Below are 21302 nucleotides of genomic sequence, written 5' to 3'. Positions count from 1 at the left end.
GGTATGAAATTTTACCCCAATAAAGCTGTAAAGAGGACAGAGTGAAGGAAGGAGAGGAGAAGGGAAAGAGAGAAGTGATGAAGAGAAAGGAAGCAGGCCTCCCTGGATCCCAAGTGCTCCCCAGACAAGCCCCCCTCCAGCCCTCGCCAAGCCCACAGGAAGTGCGGTCACGCCTGGCGCCCCACCTTCCGCCTGGTCCTCACCTTTGCCCGCCCCCACCCCCCCCAGCCCCCGCCATCTCAGGCACAGCAGCTGCTCACTCCCTGTGTCCCCCCAGAACTAACCCCTTCTCCAGAACTTGGCCTCTGACGCGGGCACCCCCACCCCAGGAGGCTGTTTCAGTGGCCACCCGACAAGCGCCAGGGCAGCTTACCTCCCGAGAGCCCTCCTCCCCCACGGGCACGGGGGCATTGTTGTCTGCCCCTCACCCCACCGTCAGTCCCCTCCAGTCCCCTCCTGAGTTGGGGCTGGGACCAGCACAGGCCTCCAGTCTGGCCCTGCCTTCTGTCTCCACAGCTCAGAGGCCATGCTGCTAAGGCCTGCCATAGCGCCCTGGAGCCTTCGCCCGACATGGTCCTGATTGATGCATTGGGTCTGGAACCCGATGAGCCTTCTCCCTCTCTGGGCCTTTGCACCTGCTGGGCCTTCTGCTTGGAGCGCCTTCCTCCCCAGCCTGAGGCCTGGCTGACCCACTCTCCCTGTGGGCCTCAGTGCTCTAAGCGCTCACCCCAAGTCTGCCCCCCACACCCAGACTGTGAGCCACGCGGTGGCGGAGGGGCCAGGAGTCTCTGCTGCCTTTTCAGGGCCACCTCCCAGCAGCTCGGTGCGGACCTTCCGGTGCACCCCCTCCCCCCTCTGTGCCTGCTCTGGCCACAAGCCCTTAGCTGCTGGGCCCCCAGATGACAGCTCCACCCCCCTGCACCCCACCACTGAGAAACCGGGCCTCACTTGGTATCCTCTGCTCCCGCCTCCCCCGCTGAATTGCATCTGTCCCCAGAAGCACTCCAGCTCCCACCCCTTGGAATTCTATGAATCACCCAAATCTCACACATGCACACACGCACGCGCGCGCACGTGACCCCACACACCACCCTGGGGCCCCTCACGCCTGTCCAGCTCAGGCCTGCCGGACCCCCGGCCAAGCCATGGGGCAGGGCTGAGGCCATATGCAAGGCTGAGATGAGCCCTCTGGGCTTCTTAGATCAGCTGAGCTCTGGGACGGTGGCCGTCTGCCAGGGCCGGAGTGTGAGTGGCCAGTGGGGGGAACGGCGAGGGCTCCGAGGGTGGCCCAGTCTGCAGCTGCTCCCTGAACGGAAACAGGAGTTTTCAGAAAGCCCCTAGCCGTTGCCCCCAGCCAGTCCTCAAAGTCCCCACTGGGCAGCTGGCCACCTGCTAGTCCCTGGACATGGCGCGGGGGCGGATGAGGCAGGTGGTGTCCGGCGGGGTGGGGACGGGGGATGGGGACGAGGGTGGAGCAGCAGGAAGTGGGGAGGGCAGGAGAGGGCTCCCCACCACAGCTCCCCAGAGCTCAAAAACGGAACCAGCTCGGCGGATTCACCCTGCAGCCTCATGTTCCCGCTGACCAATCCCAGAGCTGCAGAGGAGGGCTGGGGCATGTGCAGGGCTGAACGCGGGGCTGTCCAGGGTGGCTCCCCGGCAGAGTACCCCCGCCCCCGCCAGGGCAGTGGGCAGCAAGGCTGGCTGCAGCAGGAAGAGCAAGTGCCCGGCAGGGCCTGGCATCAGGGCCCCCAGCCACAGCCCCCTGCACCGTTCCCCCAGTGAAGTGCACACACAAGTAGGTCTTCCAAGTGTCCGGGTTTATTGAGGGCTTGGGGGTCTACAGGGGAGCCCCAGGTGCCTGTGGGGAGGGCCTGCCATCGGCCCAGAGGGGCAGCGGCCCGCCGGGCAGCCAGGGATGGAGTCTCCAAAACCTGTGCAGAGAGACAGGGACAGAGGTGAGTGCAGGCCCCGGGAGTGGTCGGACCTCACTCAGCGTGGGGGACCCCACTCTCCACTCTCGGGGTTGGCTGGGCAGGGCGAGGGGGATGGGAGGGTACCTGGGTTTACTTGAAAGTGTGGCTCTCTGCCCCACCGCGCCCGAAGCCTGCGGAGAAGCAGTGGGCGGGTTAGGGGTGGCCAGGAGCTGTGGAGGTCAGGGTCAGGTGGGGGCTGCAGGGAGCATACCTTTGGGGCCGAAATTGGCTGCGTAGCAGGGGTGGTTGCAATAGGGCTTGCCTTCATGCTGCAGAGAGAGGCGCGTGAGGGCCTGTCACCCCTCCCCCATGCCCCGGCCTCCCTCCAGGCCCCACCTACCTCGGCGTGAGCCCCGGAGGTCAGCGTCTTTCCACATTTCTCACACTTCAGGCAAGGGCGATGCCAGTCCTTCCCCAGGGAGGTCACCCGCTCAGCTGCAGAGGGACAGACATGCCCCCCCACATCCCCCCCCGTGAGGTGAGACACTGCTCCAGGGACACGGGGCACACCCACCTGCTCGCACAGCACCTTCTCCAGCCACCTGTGCTCCAGGCCTCGCCCACGCACGCCCGGTGGCCCACCCAAGGTCTCAGCGGCACCTGTGCCCCACGGGGGGGCAGGGGCGCCTCCAGTCCCCAGCCAGTCCCGCCCAACTAGCGGGGGTGGGCGCCGGTCCTGAGCGCGCCCCTGAGGGCTTGGGTGGGGCTGCAGGAGGAGGCGAGGGGGCCTCGGGTCGGGACCCGGGCGGGCTGCCGGGTTGAGCCCTCCGCCTCTGCACCGGTGACGGCGGCGGGGCCTGAGGGGCGCCCTTCCCCAAGGCGAGGCGGGGGGAAGGCCCTTCCCCTGGGTGGGCCCCGGGGCGCGGGGCCGGAAGGCGGCGCCCGGGATCTGCGCGCGCCTGCTCTCGCGCCCGGCACGCCCGTTTCCGCGTCTGTTTCTACTTAGCGCTGGGAGGGGCGGCCAGAGCCTCGCGTTCCTTCCTACCCCCCGGGGTCCCCGCCCAGGGCGCGCGCGAGAGGAGGCTGGAGAGCGGAACCCAGAGACGGGCAGAGCCCCAGCGGGCCCCGGAGAGACAGCGGGGCACGGAGATGGAGGGCCGTCCGACGCAGGGGTCCCGACCCGCACATCCAGGCGGCCGCGGGCAAGGCTGAGGCGTCGCCCCGAGGCGGTGCCCCAGGTCCCCCTGCGCCCCCGGCCCACCTGAGCGGCCCCGCGGCGGGGACCCTGGGCCGCGCTTCCGCGTGGGGCGGCTCAGGGACCCACAGTTCGAGCCGGAGAGGGTGGGGGTGGAGTGCGCTCACCAAAGTACACCTCCTTGTTGCACTTGGGGCACTTGGGCATGGTGGCGCCGGGTCCGGGGCGGGTGGCTGAACGGGAGCGGAGAGGATCGCGGGACTGGGTGGGTCGTGCCGGGTCCTCGTCTTTCAAGTACCCCGGGACCCCGCCTCTTTGGGACCCGCCCCTAGCGCCCCGCCCCCTGAGCCCTGGACTTGGACCCGGAGGCCTCGGACCCAAGCCAACAGGCCGAGAAAGGTCATCTGGTCCACGCCCGCCTTGGGGTACGACCCCGGCCTAGCCGACGACAGGGCGTGATCCGAGCAGTGCAGGAGATCCGTGGGGACTGACTGAAGGGGCGGGGCTGGAGCACCCGGAGGAGCCCCGCCCCTCGCCCTGGACTCGGGACTCGCCGGGTCCAGGATCTGGGGCAGTGGACTCCCCAAGGGCAGGAGGGAGCACCCCACCCCAAGCCCCAGATATGCCGGAGCCAGGGAGGGAGCCGGTCACCTCTAAAATGCAAAGAGATGCAAACCAGCGTGTCCCCTTCCCCAGATGCAGGTTTGGGGACACCTGCCGGGGGAGCCTCAGCCTGGTAGCCCTCCCGCAGGACCTCCGCTCGGCCTTCATCACGCGCGGGGCCAGGAGCTCCGCCCCGCCCCGCCCCAGTCCCCCACCCTCAGGGACGTCCCGGTCTCTCACGCGCCGCACCTCAGGCCCGCCCCTGGAAGTCCACCGGACCGCAGCGGGAACGTCCCCAGGGAATTCAGAAGAGGGGACTCCGCGACGGGGCATCCCTTTCCTCCACGGGGACAGCCATCGGCTGCGGGGGCTGGGGGTTCTGTGGCGGGAAGTGGGTGCGGCGACGCCCAGGCCGGCCCAGGCCGTCTGGGAGATGCCGGCTCTGGCGGGGGAGGGGTCTTTATCTCTGCGGGAAGCGCCGAGTGCAGAGCGGTCCAAGTCGTCCGTCCAAGGAAAGCGGGAGCCGCCCCGGAGCCTCCCCCGTGCCAGGCAGAGACCGCGGACCCCACCCGCCCCAGGAATGGGGGAAGACCTAGGGGGTTGGCTCTCTCGCGGGCTGCAGGGTCCTAGGCCAGCCTCTGCGGACCAGCGGAGAGGCCTGCATCTCAAGGGGGTGGGGCCCTCGAGGGGAGGCGGCTGGCCGGCCTCCCATCTGCCCCTTAGCCCAGGCTGAGGTGGAGGCCTGGGTGGGGTCCCAGTGCTCTGTGCCCTGTAGGACTCTGCCTGGGCCAACCCTCCTCCATCACCGTCACCCAGGCCACCTCCCTAGCCGTGTCTCCATCCTACCCCGTGAACCTTTACCAGCGTCCTCACGTCCCCTCAACACACCCATCTCGCCAAACAAAACGTCATCTCTGGGCCTGTCCAGGCCCTGTCCCCATGGAGGGTGCTGGAGACCATCCTCTGACAGGGCCCAGGAGCTCCGGCCTCCCCACGCAGTGACGCCCTCACCCTTCCCACCCGCAGCGAGCACCGCCTGCCCCCCCAGTCTGGCACTGGGACCAGGAGTGGAAGCCGTGGCTGCCTCCACCCCGATGGCGCCCCACCAGGCCCGGCTGGGGGCGGGGGTGAGAGCTCCCAGCCTTCAAGGGTCAGGGAGGCCGCACCCCAGCCTCGGTGAGGAGGACGGCCCGCCAGACCCCACACTCCCGTGGCGGGCCCCCCACACCGCTCTCCAGCCACTCCCACCTCCCTGGGACCCCCTCTCTGAGGCCACAGTTCTGCCCCCTCCCCCAGAGCTGTGCAAGCCCTGGGGTCCACAAGGCGGGAAGCCCCGGTGCCCGGCTGCCCGCTGCCCTCAGGAGGCGGTGCACGCCCTGCCCTGCACTGGTGGAGCCCCAGCCCAGCCTGCTCTGGGCCCGGAGCCTCAACACCCTCTCTGCCTGGCACAGGGGCACCTCAGCGTGGTTTCTGGAGCCGAGGCCACCGGCCCGAACGCGGCCCTTGGTGTCTCCTTGGCTTGCGCCTGATGCCTCCAGGCCAGGCCAGGAACAGGAGGTGGTCCTGGCTTCCCTTATCTCCTGGCTCCATGATCCCGAGAGCGAGGTGGGCAGGAGAGAAAGCAGGAGAGTGATACGGGGGGGGGGGCGGGGGGGGGCGGGGTGGACGGGGCACACGGAGACACAGACACAGCTAGGAAATGCAGACAGGCAGAAGCAGCGAGAGGGGAGGAAGGGCCAGGGGGGGGGGGGGGGGGGGGGGGGAGGGGGGGGGGGGGGGGGGGGGGGGGGGGGGGGGGGTGGACGGGGCACACGGAGACACAGACACAGCTAGGAAATGCAGACAGGCAGAAGCAGCGAGAGGGGAGGAAGGGCCAAGACCCCTGGTGATGGAGAGGACCGGGTGGGCGGGGGGCACGGGGCAGGACACTCCGGGGGAGGTGGGTGTCTGTCACAGCAGATCCCTGGTGTCAGGCCACACGTGTTGCATGCACCGCCTTGCAGATCCCTGAGAAGGCTGCCCCAAGTGGGTGTGCTGGGCAGAGGCCAACTCCACCGGGGTGATGAGCCGGAGGGGGCAGTGACCGACAGGTTGCCTGGATGCGCACGTGCGTGTCCCGGTGCCTGCCTGGGTGGGCGTAGCCATCAGCGTGTCTCTGGGGGCATGTGTGCACGAGGCCCTTCTCTGAGCAGCTGCCTTCCCATGTTTCTGTCCGGCCCACACCCCCAGCCCACTCAGGGCTCCGGGCCAGGTGGGGCTGTGAGCCAGGCTCATCTTCCCTTCTACACGCCTGGCCCCAGGGATGACCCCTCCACACCCCCAACACTGGGACTCCAAACCCGCCTGACCCTGGGGGTGGGGGGAGCTGAGAGCCCCCCCTTGAAAACCAGGGTGACGAATCTCTTCCTGGCCTTCCCCGCTGTTATTGCCACTGCCATGGTCACAGCACGGGCCCCTGTGGGGAGGATGCCAAGGGGGGCCAAGGGCCATGGGCGTTGCCCTCTGGTTGGTATACAGCACGGTTTTTCCAGACACACACACACACACACACACACACACACTCTCTCCCTCTCTCTCTCTCTCTCCCTCCCTCCCTCCCTCCCTCCCTCCCTCTCTCTCTCTCTCTCTCTCTGCCTGGAACCCTCCCAAAGCTTCAGTCACAGACTGACGTGCCCCCCCGACTCCCCCAGCTCCCTGTCTGTCCTGCGCACCTGTGGGGGTGGGGACCCCTCCAGCTGCAGACCCCCCAGCACTGGGGGACTGCGGTGGGTGGACAGATCTTTCAGCCCCCTAGACTCCATGGCCAGGCACACCCCCATCTGAGGCTTGAATGGGTGCCCGTCAGGGCCCTGACAGCCCCCCCAGGAGCAGGCTTCTTGCTTCCATCGGCTCACCTGCCCAGGATGCACTTGTGGGGGAGTGGCAATGACCTGGCCCAAGGTCAACCAGACTCGGGACCACAGGTCCAGTTCAAGACCCTTGAACTGGCCTTGCCCGGGCCTCCACCCCTTTCCTTACTCTTTTGGGGCCCTAGTGGCATTTGCTGCACAAACCCATGGAAGGCACAGTGAAGCACCTCGAACACCCCAAGATGCGGCCCGCCCCAGCGCTACCAGCACCGTGGCCCTGCGCTCTGCTCTTCTCCCTCCCAGCACTGGCTGGGAGGCGCAGGGCCTGCATCTGCAGTGTGAGGGACAGAGCGGCCAGGACGGCTACCTGCCCCAGGCTGCTCTGTGCGCGGAATGTCCACCCTGCCCCAAGCCAGCCTAAGGGCAGCCAGGGCCCTGGACCTGGGGGCGGTCACCGCGGAGTTCCGGCTGCCTGGCCAAGGCCGCCTCCACGGGTCCAGCTCTGCGCACTCCCCCTCCCTCGCCTGCTCAAGCTCCACCCGGGCTCAGCTGGAGGCCCAGACGGGAACCGCGCGGGGCCCTGCCTGCAACAGAGCTCTGGATGGAGAGGGCCGGGCTGGGGCCCCAGGGCAGGGCTTGCCTGGGCTCCAGGCACTGGGAGAACTGGTGAAGGCAGGGCTGGGCCCCAGTGACCGCTGAGGAATCCACCAGGAGGGTTCTGCGCCTCAGGGCTGGACAGACCCCCCCCACACACACACCATACACTGTGACACTTGCCCCTGGCCTTTTCCCTACCATTCTCGAAGCCCTCACCCAGTGCCCAGTACCCCAGTCTCCGGGGCCCTCCTCAGTGTGGACAGGTGTAAGGATGTCCCCTGCTAGGGCTGGAGGCCAGCAGGGCCTGTCTGGTGTTCCTGCACCCAGACGCCCTGCAGGGCCAAGATGTGCTCCAGGACCACTGCTGAGCCCGGGGCCAGAGCTGGCTTCCTGCCCCCAGAGTCCACCCCTCCCTGCCCTCCCCCCAGGCCCGGCTGAGGCTGAGTCCTGGAGACTCAGACATTCCCAGGGCCTATTTTTAACAGCCTGTCTCCCAGGACCCCTTGTCTGGCCCGAGGTCCTGCCCCAGGCGGCCCTGGGGCTGGGGAAGGGAACGGACTCTGTGCTCTCCCAGAAGGACGCTGATCCTGTCCACCAGGCCTCGGCCCGGCCAGGGCAGGAGAAGGCCCCTCTCCTCCTGCTGGAAGCAGGCGCGGGATGCAGAGGAGCTGGGGTGGAGGGACGGGGGCACCTGCAACCTTGAGCTCCTCAGCCAGCCCTGCCCTCCCCCTCCCCCCACCCCAGGCTGAGCCTGGTTCCAGGAATCTCTGTGCCCCGGAGCCAAAGCCCATGCAGCACCGCCTCAAATTCCAGCCTCATCAGTCCAGCAGCTGGGCGTGTTCATGGCCACAAACCCACCCCCGCAGCCAGCTGGGCCCTGAGAAAATGTGCTGCCCACACCTGGCCGCCCCGGTCTCCCGCCAGTCCTTGCCTGGCCCAGCTCCCAGAAGCCCAGAGCCGGGGTCACAGGCACTAGGTGACTTCCTGACCCTTAGCACCCAGGGGGCCACAGCCCGTGACCAGTGCACTGGTGCTTGGAGAAAGGTCATGCTCCCTCAGGCCTAGAGAAGCTCAGCCAGGCTAGCCTAGCTGGGTGGGGTCCCCAGGGAGCCTCCAACAGCAGAGGGCTGGCACTGGTGGGTCACTGGCCCAGGGGAAGGTGGAGGGAGAGGGGCTGGGGGTCTAGGGCAGGGGATTCTGGGCCTCAGGGAAGTGGGGGCCGGGGGAGCTGCAGGCCCCACAGAGATGCCTGGAGGGCGGGGGTACCAGCTAGGGCCCAGGTCTGAAATGGGGTGCAGGGTGGGTCTTGGAGGGTCCTGGCGAGGAAGTGGGGAAGACTGGACCGGTGGGAGGTGGGGTACAGCTGGGGAGCAGGATGGCGAAGGAGGCCCGGGCGCTGTGCCCAGCCCTGGGGTTCTGGATGGAATAGAGGTGGTTAGATGGCATTTCAGGGCCGCCTCAACTGGCTGGGACCGGGCTGGAGGGGTGGGGGTGGAGGCCGGGCAGGGGGGAGGTGGAGAAGGCCGCACACCGGACAGGCAGGCCTCCCCTGCGTCTTGCAGGGGCGCCCGAGGAGACACCTGGCTTGTGGGGAGGCTTCCTGGAGCTGGTGTCACCCAAGGGAGCCCCGGCAGCGCAGGGCCACCCGCGGCCCCCACCGACGACACCCAGCGACCGCGCAGAGACAGACGGTAGCGGCCCCGCCCCGATTTCCATGACAACCCCGCGGAAACAAACACGGAGGCGCGGCACCCTCCGCACGCAGGATGTGGAACGCGCCCTCCCGGGCCAGACCCCGGCAGTGGGAGGGCGCTGCGTCCATGGCAGGGACGGGCTGACCCTCCCTCGAGGCGACCCCGGCAGCCCTCGCCCCACCCCCCAGGGCGGGCCTTCACACGAGCATAGGCCCCGCCCCTCCCCGGATTTTGGGGAAGGGCGCGCCGCAGATCAAGTCTTCCCCCACGCAGTTTCCCCTGGAGCCTCCCGGAGGAGGGGCCCCGGCTGTGCTCTCAGCAGCCCCCCACCGGCCGGACGACAGGAATCTCCCATCCGACACCGGGAGCCCTCAGCGAGGGCGGGCCTGGGGGTGCTCAGGGAAGCCTGAGTTCTCCCCCAAACGACCCCCCAACCAAGGAGCCTCGTGCCGGCGGGAGGGAGGTGGGAATGTGGAGGGGTGTTGTCCCAGCCCCTCCACCGAGCGTGCTTGCCCGAACCTCCTCCCCTCTGCCTGGGGTGAGAACTGGGCGCCCTTGGGGGTACCTGCTCCAGCGCCTCCCACCCCCAGGGCAGGCCGACCCACCCTGCACATCCTGGCTGCGTTCCAGGCGCCGGCCAGGTACGAGGAGACCCACGCTGGGCGCCTCGACTGGCCAGGAGGGCGGCTTGGCACTGCAGACACCAGGAGCTGGCCCTCCACCCCAGGGACACGGATGGCTGCTCGAGGGACAACGAGCCGGGCACCCAGGCTCAGCTGTGCCTGGGCCCGCGTACTGGAGGGCGGGCCAGGCACGGGCCTGTGCCACGGGCTGGGGCCCTGGGAGCTGCCCCTGGGGGCAGGGCACATGGGGAGCCGGCTGCCTATGGTGCTGGGGACACGGGCCCAGGATGAGCAGGCCCGGATGATGCTCCTGGCTCGGGGAGGGCGAGGCATCTGGGGGTGGGGTGCTGGGAGCAGGCCAGGGCAGGGGCTGAGCACTGGAGGGCAGGTCTCCGAGGGTTCTGCCCCCGTGCCCGGAGTGGAAGAGAAGGGGCGCCCTCTGGTGGGCTGCCCGGGAGCCGGCAGATAAAGGGAAGGCAGACGAGGAGGAGAGGCCTCCTCCCAGCTACCGAAGAGTTGCCGGTTGCAAAGGCAGAGCCCGGACAGCCTGGGGAGGCCAGAGGTGACTCCATCAACACTGCAAGCCCAGATGCAGGAACGCTGTTCAGGCAGGAGCCCCTAGGCTCCTAGGCCCCTAGGCCCCTGCTTCAGACTGCCCACATTCTGTCCCTGGGCTCCCACCCATGCTGGGGCGGCCGACCACGCTCGGCCTCACTCCCCCTAAACCCTCTGTACTTCCAGGCTCCTCCTGGCTGAAGGCCCACCTCGTCCCTGACCACCGTGACCACCGGCCTCTCCCCCTGCAGAGGACCCCTCCTCTGGTCACCTGCCCCTGTCCCTCCACGTGCCATGCATGCCCTTGCCCTCTGCTCTTTCCGGAGGCTGACCTCTCCCTCTGGGTCTCTGGTGGATCGGAGGACCCCCTGGTTTTAGTGCCCATGTCTGGGGACCGGGACCCCACCCCCGGATGCCTCCCACCCTCCCCACGTCCAGCTAGTCTGGTCCCTCGCAGGGGCCCAGCCCACCTCAGTGTCGGCACCCCAGCCTAAACCAGCGCCTCCCCGCCACGACCCCCACCGTTGGGAGGAGGACCCCGGACGAAGGGACGCTATCCCGGCGTCACGCCCACACCACAGACACAGACACAGTGCGGGCTCGTGCGATCCTCAAGCCTTTCATTGACAGCGAAACCCCCGGCAGTCGAATGTGAGCCACGTGAGGGGGGTGGGCGGGCACTTGCGAGGCAGGGTGGGAGGCAGGCAGAGGGCTCCTGGCAGGGATGTCCCTCCACCCTTGGGACACTGTGAGGGGCGTGGCTGTGGCTGTCATGGGCAGGGGACATAAATAACACTGTGGGCAGGACTGGGGCGGCAGGAGGGGGGGCGTGGGGCGGCCACCTCAGAACGACCCACCCAGGCCCCAGGGACACTCAGGGACGTGTGGGCCACGAGACACAGACATGGGGACACGGGGGGCCAGGAGGACGCAAAGGGGGTGACGGGTGGCTGGGGACACAAAGGCAGACACACCCAGAGAGACAGGGTTGGTGGGCAGGGCTCTGGAGTCAGCTCGGGCTTCCTCCCCAACACGCAGGCCCTGGACTCGCAGGTGCTGAGGTGGGACTGGGCAGCGGTCACTCTCCCCTCGCAGCCAAGCAGCGGGCCCCTGGCCAGGGGCCTGCGCAGGCGGGCCCGTGCCCCGCAGAAGGGCCTGGGGGACTAGGGCTGAACTTTGCCCTCCGGGTCCTTGTCATAGATGTAGCTGCCAACAGCTCCGGTGTTCACCCCTGTGGGGAGAGGGGCGAGGGTGGAAGCGGAGGGGTGGAGGAGGGGGCCCCGCGTCCCAGACCCTCCTGGCCACTCACCCTTGGGTCCGAAAAGTATTCCGTAGCAGGGCTTGTGGCAGTAGGGCTGGCCGTCGTGCTAGGGACGAGATGGGGGGGTGAGAAGCGGGGGCCACAGAGTCCTCACTCCCCACTCCCCTTGGTGGCTTCCTCCGGGTCTCCCTGAACCCTCGAGTTCTCAAAGCCTTGGCCAGGTCAGCTCACCTGGGGGGAGCTGGCGGGGAGGACAGCACCGCCACGCCAGGCCACGCAGCACCGCGCGCACGCGAGCCACGAGGCTGGCCACCAGGCGGCAACGCCCACCGCCCGGCACGCCCCGCCCCGTTCACCCCTGTGGGGAGAGGGGCGAGGGTGGAAGCGGAGGGGTGGAGGAGGGGGCCCCGCGTCCCAGACCCTCCTGGCCACTCACCCTTGGGTCCGAAAAGTATTCCGTAGCAGGGCTTGTGGCAGTAGGGCTGGCCGTCGTGCTAGGGACGAGATGGGGGGGTGAGAAGCGGGGGCCACAGAGTCCTCACTCCCCACTCCCCTTGGTGGCTTCCTCCGGGTCTCCCTGAACCCTCGAGTTCTCAAAGCCTTGGCCAGGTCAGCTCACCTGGGGGGAGCTGGCGGGGAGGACAGCACCGCCACGCCAGGCCACGCAGCACCGCGCGCACGCGAGCCACGAGGCTGGCCACCAGGCGGCAACGCCCACCGCCCGGCACGCCCCTCCCCCGCCTCCCGTCCCGCCCCCGCCCCCCCCCCACCCGCAGCTGCGCGCCCCGCCCCCGCCGTCCAGCCAGCGCCCCTCTCACCTCCGCGTGCCCGCCTGGGGTCAGTGTCTTCCCGCAGCGTTCGCAGCGCAGGCACGGCCGGTGCCAGTCCTTGCCCAGAGACGTCACCTTCTCGGCTGGGGACGGGAGAGATGGTGAGGCCGGGGCCCCCCCCCGTGGAGAACTCCCAGGCTGGGGGTGGGCGCGGCCACTCACCGAAGTAGACCCTCTTGTTGCAGCGAGGACACATGTTGGGTTCCCCGGTGAACGTGGTGACGCTGGAGGCTGGGAGGGGGAGGAGTCAGGACGCGGCACGGCGGCTCCGACGCCCCCACCCCCCGCCCCCGGACGCTCAGCCCAGCCCACCTTTGCTGGGCCCCTTCGGGGGGCCACTGGCCTTCCGCTCCTCAGCTCGGGCCACGGGGACCTCGATGGGGCCAGTGACCTGAGGTTTCTCGGCAGAGGGCTTCTCGTAGATGTAGGAGCCGGCACCTCCGATGTTCACCCCTGTGGGGTGGTAGGCACTGTAGGGGGGGGTGGCCAGTGGGCTCGCCCACCACCCAGCCCTCACAGCCACCCCCCAACTTCTCAGAGAAGGGTCCTCCACGGCCCACTGTGGGGTCAGGACCCCCACCCAGAGGGCACCCGTAGGCTGCAGATTTCCGGGAAAGGCACGGAGGATGCTGGTCCTTCAAGGACGGGAGGGGCCGGCACGGGGAAGGAGAGAAGGGGGCCGGGGGAATCCAAGGGTCCACAGCGTCCCGCCAGGCCAGCCCCAAGTCTCTGCTGGGCCGAGGATGGGCACTGGCCACGCCCCCCAGCGCTGGAGCAGACCACAGGCCGCGGCGCCCCACCCAGGCTCACCTTTGGGTCCGAACAGCGTGGCATAGCAGGGCTTGTGGCAGAAGGGCTTCCCGTCATGCTAGGAAGAGGGCAGGGCATGAGGGTGGGGGCCTGGCCTGGGCTCCCCGGCCCCCCTCCCGGCCCGGGGGAGGGGCTCACCTCGGCGTGGCCCCCTGGCGTCAGCGTCTTGCTGCAGTGCTCGCACCTGAGGCAGAATCTGTGCCAGTCTTTGCCCAGGGAGCTCACCTTCTCAGCTGGGGCGGGAGGGGGGTCAGGGCCAGCGCCCTCCTGCCCTCCCGCGCTCAGCCGCCTGCTGCCCCCGCTGTCCTCCCCGCTGCTGGGCAGCCTCTGCGCCGGGTCCCCTTCATCCCCACCCGGGAGCCACGCTCTCCCTCTGGGTCTCAGGCACCCTCATCACCCTGGGTCACGGGCTGCAGCAGGGAACCTGGACGGAGTCCCAGCTCAAGCACCTGCTAATCCCCTCACCAGGACACCTGCCCCTCCCTCACACACATCCCCAAACCCTCCAATCAGGCCCTAATGGAGCTGGCAGAGCGCCCCCGCTGAAGGGTGGCCCCGAGCCTCCAGAACCCCTGCGGAGAGGCCAGTCCCTGTCGCCGCCATGGGACACCCGTGGGACAGGACGCCTGCCTGTCTATATTTGGCTTCCTCGCCCTAAGCTCTGAGAACGCCCCCCCCCGCCCCCCCCCCCCGCTCCTGCCTCCGGCTGCTGCTTTGGCGCTCAAGGTCTGAGACCAGCTGCTGAGGGTCACGTTGGGGCCCCTCCCTGTCCCCTGCTCCAGGCTGGGGCTGCTGGGCCACGTCCCAGTGGACGGAAGCTGGGGCTTCCCCAGGGGAGCACAGCAGGAAAAGGGCAGAGGAGAGGGCGGGAAGAAAGGCCGGAGCCGAGCTGGAATTCCTCCCAACTGGAAAGGGGCCCGGCCAGAGGCGTCGGGGAGGAGGGGTGGGTCAGGTGGGCTGGGCCCCTTCCACCCTGGCAGAATCTGGCCAATTGGCTTCCTCGCCCTAAGCCCTGAGAACGCCCCCCCCCGCCCCCCCCCCCCCGCTCCTGCCTCCGGCTGCTGCTTTGGCGCTCAAGGTCTGAGACCAGCTGCTGAGGGTCACGTTGGGGCCCCTCCCTGTCCCCTGCTCCAGGCTGGGGCTGCTGGGCCACGTCCCAGTGGACGGAAGCTGGGGCTTCCCCAGGGGAGCACAGCAGGAAAAGGGCAGAGGAGAGGGCGGGAAGAAAGGCCGGAGCCGAGCTGGAATTCCTCCCAACTGGAAAGGGGCCCGGCCAGAGGCGTCGGGGAGGAGGGGTGGGTCAGGTGGGCTGGGCCCCTTCCACCCTGGCAGAATCTGGCCAAGCCCCAAGAAGAGGCCAAGGACCAGTGGCTCCTCTGGTCCCCCTCACAGAGCGGGGGGGCCCCGCCTGGGCCAGGCCTCCCCCAGGGCCCCAGCAGAGCAGGGAGAGAGGGCCTGGCCGGGGGCACCCCGAGCCCCAGGAGGCCTGAGTCCCCCTGGTGGCCCAGGTTCGGGGCCCTGAGCGCCGGCTCCCCATGGCCCTGGTGGAACCTGCTGGCCTCGGCCAGCGGCAGCACAAGCTTAGATCCCTCTGGGCCACCCCACCAAGGAGGCTGGGACGCAGGCTGGCCAGGCCTCCCCCCAGGTCCGTGCCAGGGCAGATGGGAGCTGGCTGAGCCCAAGGCGGGCTCGGATCCCACGCCAGCCTGGCATCCTCTCCCAGTTCTCCTTCTGGCCAGCGGCGGCCGAGGCAGCTGCAGCTCAGGGCTGCCAGAACCACTGGCTGGCTCGTAGGATGTGGCCACCTGGGGGCAGGGGAATGACCCTCAGACCCACTGGCCAGGTCGACGGCCACACATTACCGGCCCAAGTTGGGAAGGCAGAATCGATTGAGTCTAATGGCTTGGAAGGGAACCAGCCCTCACCCGGCTGCACGGTTTTGGGGGACACAAAGGCTCGGTGTCCCTGAGGTCACCCTGGGGTATCCTGGCCCAGGTTGCACTGTGCACACGCTTGGGGTGTAGGCTGCTGGGGTGCAGCCTGATTGGGGGTGGGAGGGTCTAGGGTCTGGCCCCTGGCCCCTTCCTCCACCAGGGCCTCCAGACCAGGACAGAAGCCAGCCAAGTCTGAGCCGCCTTTGTTTTCTGCTGGGAGCCGGCGGCGCCCAAGCAGGCAGAAGCGCTTTTCCGGGCTGTCCACGGGACCGTCGGCCCGGCCCTGAGCTAGCCTGACTGGGAGCAAAGCTGTGGGCAGCGGGGCTAGCAGCCAGGACCCTGGCGCTGGCCCCCACCCTGAGCCTTACAGGATGAGCCCCGTCTGGGATGGGGACAGAGGGCTGGGCGGACTCCTGGGGAGGCATCCGGAAGCCCCTCGGCTTCCAGCCAGCCCAGAAGCACTCCAGGCCAAATCCGGTCCCTCCCCTCTGGGAACAGCAAACAACGTCGGCCTCCTCCGGCCTCGGTCGACGGCCACACATTACCGGCCCAAGTTGGGAAGGCAGAATCGATTGAGTCTAATGGCTTGGAAGGGAACCAGCCCTCACCCGGCTGCACGGTTTTGGGGGACACAAAGGCTCGGTGTCCCTGAGGTCACCCTGGGGTATCCTGGCCCAGGTTGCACTGTGCACACGCTTGGGGTGTAGGCTGCTGGGGTGCAGCCTGATTGGGGGTGGGAGGGTCTAGGGTCTGGCCCCTGGCCCCTTCCTCCACCAGGGCCTCCAGACCAGGACAGAAGCCAGCCAAGTCTGAGCCGCCTTTGTTTTCTGCTGGGAGCCGGCGGCGCCCAAGCAGGCAGAAGCGCTTTTCCGGGCTGTCCACGGGACCGTCGGCCCGGCCCTGAGCTAGCCTGACTGGGAGCAAAGCTGTGGGCAGCGGGGCTAGCAGCCAGGACCCTGGCGCTGGCCCCCACCCTGAGCCTTACAGGATGAGCCCCGTCTGGGATGGGGACAGAGGGCTGGGCGGACTCCTGGGGAGGCATCCGGAAGCCCCTCGGCTTCCAGCCAGCCCAGAAGCACTCCAGGCCAAATCCGCTCCCTCCCCTCTGGGAACAGCAAACAACGTCGGCCACCTCCGGCCTCCTCCTCCTCCTCCTCCTCCTCCTGCCTGCCGGGAAGCCAAGTGGCCATCTTCACCTCGGCTTGTCCCCAGCCCAGACCCGGACCACTGCCCCTAGGATGACAACAGAAGGATCGGATCCCCTTGTCTGTCCCTGTCTCTCCCTGCCTGCCCTTCTGGCCACCCTGGCTTGTGCCACCAAGTCTGTCTGTGTGGGCGTTGGTGGGAGGCTCGGTGGGCAGGGACTTTGCCGCCCTGGCAAAGTCGAGGAGAGGATCAGCCAGGATGAGGGAGAGTGGGTAAGCCAGACAACAGGGTAGGAGCGCCAGGGAGTGGGTGAGCCAGTGCTGGGGGCGGTGCCGCCAACCCAGGGGACATCCTGGCAGAGAGGACCCCCTCCTACCCAGCTACCTCCTCCTGAATGCCACTGTTCTGACCTTGAGGAAGCAGGGGGCCTGGCCACCTGGGCTCCAGCGTCCTCTCCTGCATGTGGGGACTCGCTTGTCACCCCACCCCCGGGAAAGTCCTGAGGGAACGTGCGCCAAGGAAAGGAGCGCGCTGGGACACGCAGGAGGTAGAAGCCAAGGTCGCCCCCGCGTGGACTGAGTCCAGACAGAGCCCAGCCCTGGCCCAGCCCGGCGTGAGCAGAGGTCGGGGTGGGGGTTGGGGGTCACGGGTCGAGGCCACGCCAGCCCGGCCACGTGTCCGCGGAAGGCGGGAGTGCGGTCCGGCGCGAAAGGGCCGAGAGGGGCAGGAGCGCGCGAGAAGCGCCCGGAGCTTGCTGCCCCGCCCGACCCCGCCCCGCTCGGCACCGCCGGGAGAACCGCGATGCGCCCGCGAACCCAGAGCTCTCCCCCAAGCCCGGCCGTATTCTGGGGGGACCACGCGCCCCCGCCCGCCGGGCCTCGGGCCCCCGCCCCACCCCTATCTCGTCCACTTCGGGGTTCGGGCGTGGCCGCCCCCAGCTTGTCGCCGCTCCGCCCTTCAGCCGCACCCGAACGCGCAGCGCGGCGAGCCGGGTCGGGGCCGCGCATCCTGGACCGAGAAGGGCGGCGGGGTGCTGGCCGGGCCCGGGCACTCACCGAAGTACACGGTCTTGTCGCACTTGGGACACTTGGAGGCCATGGTCGGTGCGCGCCCGTTCAGCCCGTGTCCTCCGCCCGCGCCCGTCTCCCCGCCGCGGCCGCCGCGGCCGCCCCGCCCCGCCCCGCCCCGCCCGACCGGCTGTCCGTGCTCCCATTGGTCTGCGTCCGGGGCGGGGCGTCGGGAGCCCGCCCTCGGGGTCCGGGCGCCGCGGGGGTGGCGGCGCACCTGCAGGGGCGGATGGGGGGCGACGGGACCCGCCGGGCGACCCTGGGTCGCGCGCGCGAGGTGGCCTCTACCCAGGCCCGCCCTGTCCTCGCCTGTTTCCATGGCAACGTCGGGGCAGCCAGCCGGGCCGCGGGTGGGGCTGGGAGTCCGCGGCCCCCTCGACTGGGGGCGTCCTGGTCAGCGGGGCCTCGGCCCGGAAGGGCGGCGTCGGGACAAGCCGACTGACTCCCCGACGGCCCGCCCTGCCCGGTCCTGGCGCCCGGGTCCCCAAGGGAACCCTACCCCACCCTGCCGCGCGCCGCCGCCCCGCTTCCCTTTGTTGCTCGGTTTCTATAGCAACGGCCTTGCGGTGGGATAGGAGCGGGATTCCGGCCGGGCGCACCACTGGTCCGGGCCCGGTTCCGGCCCCGCCTAACACTGTCAGCGGTGCTGAAGGAAGGCCCAGCGGGTGGAGGGCAGGGCGCCCGCCACTTCCCAAAACAGCGCGAGAGAAACTGCTGGAAGGGGGTTGGGGAGGGGGTGCCTGGCAGCGAGGGGACCCGCCGGGCTGTGCTGCAGGCTCTGAAGTTGTCCTCCCCAAGCTCTCCCACCCGAGGGCGGTAGGGAGGGGAGGAGAGGAGGGAGAGGAGCTGTGGGGCCCCTGGAGTGCCCCTTTCGCGGGTGCTGTGGCCGGCCAAGTGGGCGGACCCTGCCATCAGCTTCTACCCCTATCCCCTCCCCCGGCTCCCGCCACGGGCATCCCCCGTCTGGACCCCACTAGCTTAGGGCCCAGGGCCTCTGACCTCCAGCCTGGTGGCGCCAAAGCACCCTCCTGGAGGGCCGGGGAGCTAGCAATCTGCCAGCATTCAGGGTCTCCCCCCGGGGTCCACAGCCGTCCTGCCGACAGGGACCTACCTACCTGCCTGACCACGCCCACCCTCCCTCCCTGTACGTGGAGCCATGCAGGACCCGGCCCTAACCCAGGGGTCTGGGGGACCTGGAGGACGCTGGGGCCACCTCCCAGGGGCTCTGCCTCCTCATGGGCTCTCCTCTGGACCTCCATCCCCAGCCGAGCCTCAAGTCTGGCAGATGGACAGACCCCCCAAGCCCAGATGACTAGACCCAGTCTGGACAGCGGGCTCCAGCCCCCTCACCCCCTGCCCTGTGTCTTTGAGGCTCTGTGCTGGACACTGAGGTCTGCCCCCCACTCCCCATTTCCTCTGCCTGGTGGCGTCAGGCGCCTCTCCTGGCCCCTGGTGCCAGCGTGTTCACAGTGGTTGGGTGAGACAGTCTCACAGGGCAGTCTCAGGGCAGCCCTGCCGTGGCCCGGCTCTCAGCGGTGCCCCCCACCCACTGCACTCACACCCTACAGCCACTGCCATTTCCGTGAGTGAGGACAACAGCCCAGAAACACGCGGCCCCCCTCAGGCCTGACTGACCAGCCTGGCTGGCCCCCTCTCCCTCCGCACTCCGGCTCTGGCCCCGAGCCAGCCAGGGCAGAGACCAGAGGGGAGGCCTCAGCGGGCCCCCCCTTCTTGGACAAGGTGGCCTGCAGGTCAGTCATTCACAGCGCGCTCCTGGCTCAGGCTGGGTGTCCGGTGTCTCTGAATAATTCATGGGCCCACTGCCCCCACTTGGCACCTGTTACCACCTCCTCTGCAGCTTGGGAGCCCCCGGGGACCCCAGGGCATCAGCCTCCGTGACTCCACCCCGCCCCTGAAATTTGCAGGACTGCTGTGGAGGGCGGACTGGTTGGGCACTGGTGTTGCCCAGCTTGGAGAGTGAATGGGGGTGGAGCAAAGGAAGGCACAGGGCCCTGGCCAGATGCCCTGGAGCCAGGGAGGGGAGGGGGGGCGGCGCAGGTACCCTGCCTCGCAGCTGCAGTGCCTGGGCTGATGCACCGGGGCTGTTCTGGGCCTGGCGGGAAGGCGCACAGATCACGGGACGCAGAGCAGCAGCATCTGCCTCTGAGGCCACTGAGGGCTAGAGACTGGGGCAGGTACAGGCCGGGCCAGCTCCTGGTGAGCGGGCCGTGGGGCTGGGTGAGGACAGCAGCGTTCGCGGCAAGCAGGCGGGGCCTGCCCCGAGGTGGCCAGGCCAGGTGGCTAGGTGTTAAGGCAGGTCCCTCCCCGAGGGCCGCAGCGCTGGCAAATGGCACACAAGAGCCCAGTCTTGCTTTCCCGCAGGGCCCCCAGGGCTGCGCCCAGCGGTGGGTGGTGGGAGGTCCCAGGCAGGGCAGGCGTCCGGGCTGAGTCCCTTGTGGGGACTCTTGTCCCCCTGAGATGGCCCTGGCCCTGGGGGTTGGGGGGATGGCTACAGCCCCCCGCCAGGCCCACGAGAACAGGCCAAAGCTGGCAGACTCTCGTGGGCACCCAAGACCTTGCTCCCCCAGCCCATACCCACCTCCCACCCCGCCGCTGGGCCCCGGCTCAGACCACCCAGGCCCTGCCCAGCACAGCGCTGGCGTGGGGGCGGGGGACGCCCGGCTCCCGCGCAGGGCCTGCCTGTCCGTGGGGGGGGGGGGGAGCCCTCCCCTCCCCACCCCACCCCACCCCACCCCATCCTCAGGCCCCAGGATTGGAAAAGGCCCCGGAGGAAGCTAGTGTCTTTCTCAAGGTCACCAGCCTGGCCCCTCAGCCCCCGCCCCCCACACTGCAACGAAGCCCTGGGGCAGCAGGGGCGGCTAGGGGTGGTGCCAGGACTGCAGATTAGAATTGGCTGGGGGGGGCGGGGGGGCCTCCACTGCCACTCCTGACACCCTGGCCCGCCACCCTGCTGGGGGCCCTGCAGCTGGGTCCTGGAAGGCCAGGACGCCCCTTATCTGTCTCCAGCGAGGGAGCAGGGTGGTTTCTATTTCAGTTCCCCAGCTGAGATGCCCACGCGTCACAGTGGGGCTGGAGGCACAGGAGGCAGAGCTCGGGGAGGGGAGCCGCCTGGGGAGGGCCTCGCTGACCCCCTCGGCCGGCGGAGGTTAGCGTGGCTCCCAGACCCCTCCCCGCAGCGGCCTGGCCGCACCTGTCCCCTGGGCCCAGAGCGGCTGTGCGGGGGCCAGCCGAGGCAGGATGTCTGAGAGCGGACTTGCTGAAATCTGAGCAAACTCTCCCTGTGGAAACTCCACACCTGCTAGGGGTGGCCCTGCAGTTCCTGGCAAAAACCCGCAGACAGCTGGGGCAGGGCTCTGCCAGGAGCAGGCTGGCCGGCCGGCTGACCCAGCTATGCTGGCTGCCCCGACGGAAGCCAGGCACCTGCCAGTCTGGGTCCCAGGCCAGGTCCAGACCACCCCCTGCCTTGGACAGACACAGGGGGTCTCGGCTCCCCCCGCCACCAAGTGAGCGCCAGCGAGCCCTGGCTGGACCTCTCCCTGCCCCCAGGGCCAGGCGGTGGGCACCGGGCCAGGGCCTCCGGGAGGCAGGTATGCGGGCCAGGCCGGCCGGCCACGTGCTGCTCGCCGGGGGCCTCTCCCTGAGCGTCCTCCCCCATGGCAGCTGGGGGAGTCCAGGCTGGGGGCGCCTCTGGAGCCACCCTGTCGAGGGAGCCCGAGGCCAGCGCCGGCTCTGCCCTGGGGGTGAGGTGGGCCCAAGACAGGGAGAGGACTGAGGACAAAAGACAGGGAAAGGGCTAGTTGGATTTTTTGTTTTTATGAGTTTTTTTTTCTTTGTTTTTTTTTAATATGAAAATTACTTGAAAAGACAAGGGGCCAACCCCACCAGGCAGCTCGGCAGGCCGCTGGCCACGCCGATCCTAACATTCCAGGTGTAAGTTACAGAGCTTAAATTCATCTACAAAAAAAGTAATAAAAATAAAATTTAAAATGGCACCTTCAACAGAACACAACGAAACTCCCGGCCGGCCCGCAGGCCCGCGTCGCAGGGCAAGCGCTGGGGGGGCCCCTCAGCTCCGCTCCGGCCAAAAGGTAAACACAAAGCTAAAAAGTGACTCCTCGGAGGCCCTGGAGTAAGTTAGGCGGCGCTTCCCCCGCCCCGTGGTGGGGGGGGGGGGGGGCGAGGAGCAGTCTCTCTGCGGGGGGGG

At 69.0% G+C, this 21302-nt stretch overlaps 2 protein-coding genes across 2 annotated transcripts; both read right to left on the bottom strand.

The window, feature by feature from the left end:
* Positions 1-1800: 1800 nt before the first annotated feature.
* Positions 1801-3509, bottom strand: CRIP1 (cysteine rich protein 1). Its single transcript, XM_007122214.3, has 5 exons — positions 3276-3509; positions 2314-2408; positions 2185-2242; positions 2058-2104; positions 1801-1931 (listed from the first exon to the last, which is right to left on the bottom strand). The coding sequence occupies exons 1-4, from the start codon at positions 3313-3315 to the stop codon at positions 2064-2066; spliced, it is 234 nt and encodes a 77-aa protein (XP_007122276.1). The 5' UTR covers positions 3316-3509; the 3' UTR covers positions 1801-1931; positions 2058-2063.
* Positions 3510-10632: 7123 nt separating this feature from the next.
* CRIP2 (cysteine rich protein 2) lies at positions 10633-17171 on the bottom strand. Its single transcript, XM_055088773.1, has 8 exons — positions 17066-17171; positions 13069-13163; positions 12931-12988; positions 12433-12573; positions 12283-12351; positions 12109-12203; positions 11339-11396; positions 10633-11260 (listed from the first exon to the last, which is right to left on the bottom strand). The coding sequence occupies exons 1-8, from the start codon at positions 17106-17108 to the stop codon at positions 11193-11195; spliced, it is 627 nt and encodes a 208-aa protein (XP_054944748.1). The 5' UTR covers positions 17109-17171; the 3' UTR covers positions 10633-11192.
* Between the last annotated feature and the right edge of the window lie 4131 nt (positions 17172-21302).

Source organism: Physeter macrocephalus, chromosome 11 (genome assembly GCF_002837175.3).
Source record: "Physeter macrocephalus isolate SW-GA chromosome 11, ASM283717v5, whole genome shotgun sequence".
Taxonomy (NCBI): domain Eukaryota; kingdom Metazoa; phylum Chordata; class Mammalia; order Artiodactyla; family Physeteridae; genus Physeter; species Physeter macrocephalus.
This window is presented reverse-complemented; position numbering and strand designations above follow the sequence as displayed.